At 55.7% G+C, this 2,949-nt stretch overlaps 1 protein-coding gene across 1 annotated transcript; it reads left to right on the top strand.

The window, feature by feature from the left end:
- Positions 1-707: 707 nt before the first annotated feature.
- On the top strand, positions 708-1,409 carry LOC119570415 (skin secretory protein xP2-like; the record flags this gene model as incomplete). Its single annotated transcript, XM_037918162.1, has 1 exon — positions 708-1,409. A coding segment is annotated over one exon (702 nt), but the record flags the coding sequence as incomplete, so codon positions are not given.
- Positions 1,410-2,949: the final 1,540 nt, after the last annotated feature.

Consider the following 2,949-nt stretch of genomic DNA (forward strand, 5'->3'; position numbering starts at 1 on the left):
AAAGGGAGAGAGAGGGGGGGAGGGAGATGGGGGAGAAAGGAAGAGAGAGGGGGGAGGAAGAGAGAGAGAAAGAGAGGGGAGAGAGAGAGAGAGGGGGGGGGGAGAGTTTTAAAAGTTTAAAGTTTGGTTTGTATTCCATTTGATACAATGAATATTCTTGGTGTGACATACTGTCTGCTTGATTTTGCTCACGTGTGTCAGCTGTTGCTGATTCGGCTGAACCGAGTCATTGCCCGCCGTGGTGCCCAGCCACAGCAGTAACCTCCAGGTGACAGTTGCAACTTCTCGCGCCTGGACGGGGCGCGAACCTCGACCCCTGGATGAGAGACCAACACGTTACCACTGTACTAGGCCAGTAGAGAGAGAGAGAGAGAGAGAGAGAGAGAGAGAGAGAGAGAGAGAGAGAGAGAGAGGTAGAGAGAAATAAAGGGAGAGAGAGAGTGGGAGAAAGAAAGGGGGAGAGAGAGAGAGGGAGAAAGAAAGGGAGAGAGAGAGAGAGGGAGAAAGAAAGGGAGAGAGAGAGGGAGAAAGAAAGGGAGAGAGAGGTAGGAAGAAAGGGAGAGAGAGAGGGAGAAAGAAAGGGAGAGAGAGAGGGAGAAAGAAAGCGAGAGAGAGAGGGAGAAAGAAAGAGGGAGAGAGAGAGAGAAGAGAAGAGCGATAGACCTTCCGATGAAGATGGCTACGCAAGTCCGCATGGTCCGTGGAAGCAAGTCGACGGCCCGGGCCTGTATTATGGCCCCCTCCTGACCACGTCCTCTGTCGCCCCTAACGGCCCTTCGGACAGGACAATTTCTTTTTTCCGGTTTCTTGGGGGTCGGCATCGAATCACACCCGGGGGAGCTCCTCGCACTGGAATCACACCCGGGGGAGCTCCTCGCACTGGAATCACACCCGGGGGAGCTCCTCGCACTGGAATCACACCCGGGGGAGCTCCTCGCACTGGAATCACGCCCGGGGGAGCTCCTCGCACTGGAATCACACCCGGGGGAGCTCCTCGCACTGGAATCACGCCCGGGGGAGCTCCTCGCACTGGAATCACGCCCGGGGAGCTCCTCGCACTGGAATCACGCCCGGGGGAGCTCCTCGCAGGGAACACGCCCGGGGGGGTAAAAGCCCCTCCTCGCACTGGAATCACACCCCGGGGGGAGCCCTCGCACGGGAATCACACCCGGGGGAGCCCCCTCGCCTGGTCAAGCCCGGGGGAGTCCTCCCTGGAATCACACCGGGGAGCTCCCCACTGGAATCCACCCGGGGGAGCTCCTCGCACGGAATCACCCCCGGGGAGCCCTCGCACGGAATCACCCCCGGGGGGACTCCTCGCACGGGGAATCAACACCGGGGGAGTCCCGCACTGGAATCAAAACCCGGGGGATCCTCGAATGGAACACACCAGGGAGCCCCTCGACTGAATACGCCCGGGGGAGTCCTCGCACTGGAATCACGCCGGGGGAGCTCTTGTTTTGTGTTGTTAGGGTTTTATTGTTGGGGTTGGGGGAAAATGATGTGTCCGTTCTTTTTAGCTGCCGGGTTTAGGGGGGGAAAGGGGGGGGGGGGGAGCCCCAAGGGCCCCAGGGAGGGGGGGGGAGAGGGAGGAAAGAGGGAGGGGGAGAGGAAGAGAGGGAGTGGGAGAGGAGGGGGAGAGGGGAGAGGAGAGAGAGAGGGGGGGGAAGAGAAGAGAAGAGAGGGGGAGGGGGGGGGAAAAAAGGGGGGGGAGAAGAAAGAAGGGAGAGAGGGGAGGGAGGGAGAGGGGAGGAGGGGAGAGAGAAGGGGAGAAGAGAGAGAGAGAGAGAGAGAGGAGAGAAGAGAAGAGAGAGAGAGGGGAAAGAGAGAGAGAGGGAAGAGAAGAGAGAGAGAGAGGGGAGAGAGAAGAGAAGAGAGGAGAGAGGAGAGAGAGAGAGAGGGGGGGGAGAGAGAGAGAAGGGAAGAGAGAGAGAAAACGGACGGAAAAACAACACAGACAGGTAAGGCAGGCAGACGGGGACGGGCAGAAGACGGAAGGAACAACGGGCGGCAGACAGACAGACAGACAACGGAGACGGAGGGTTAAAAGAATAATTAATGAGAATAATTAACTTCGGGCTGCTCTGTGACTCATCCCCTTGGATGTGCGGGGGAAAGAAACTGAGAAAAAGGGGGGGGAAAAAGAGGGCGAAAGGAGAGGGGGAGAGAATGACAAGAAATATCGGGAGATAGGATCGGGGGGGGGGGATAGAAAGATAAGATGAAGGAAGGAAAAGAAAAAGAGAAATAGGAGAAAGGAGGAGAAAGTGAAGGAGGAATTACAGATAACCTGAAGAAAAATGAGACAGATACGAGAGTAGCTTAGTGAAAGGGGGGAAGGGGGGGGGGGGGAAAAAAAAAAAAAAACTAGATTAAATTTAGTCGAATTTTTCTTTTTATTTTGTTTTTCTTTGTTTTGAGTTTTTTTTGGGTTCCCTTGAAACTTTTTATTACCATTCCCCTCGCGTCCAAAGCCACTTTAAAGGGGTAAAAGAAACTGAAATGCCACCCTCCGAAGAGAAACACCCGGGGTTTTAATCGCCCTTTTCGGGTGAATTCGAGGTTGACGAGAGGGGGGAGGAAAAGGAAGGGGGGGGAGGGAGGAAAAGGGAGGGAGGGGGGGAGGGGGTGGGGAAAGAAAAGGGGGAAGGAAGGGGGGGGGGGATGGAGGGGGGGAAGGGAAAGGGAAAAAAATGGGAAGAAAAGGGAAGGGAACGGGAGGGGGGACGAAGAAGGATTAAGAAGGGTGCAAGGAAGGGGGTGAGAAGTAAAGTAAGTAGAGAGAGAGGAAAAGAGAGGAAGAGGAGAGAGAGAGAGAGAGAGAGAGAGAGAGAGGAGAGAAGGGAGAATAAAGATAAAGATAAAGATAAAATAGAAAAGATGCGAGAACGTGGATGAGAGAGGCAGAGAGCGGAGAAAAACGGGGAGGGAGGCCCCTGGGGCGGGTCG

This window comes from Penaeus monodon, unplaced genomic scaffold, assembly GCF_015228065.2.
Source record: "Penaeus monodon isolate SGIC_2016 unplaced genomic scaffold, NSTDA_Pmon_1 PmonScaffold_26471, whole genome shotgun sequence".
Lineage (NCBI taxonomy): Eukaryota > Metazoa > Arthropoda > Malacostraca > Decapoda > Penaeidae > Penaeus > Penaeus monodon.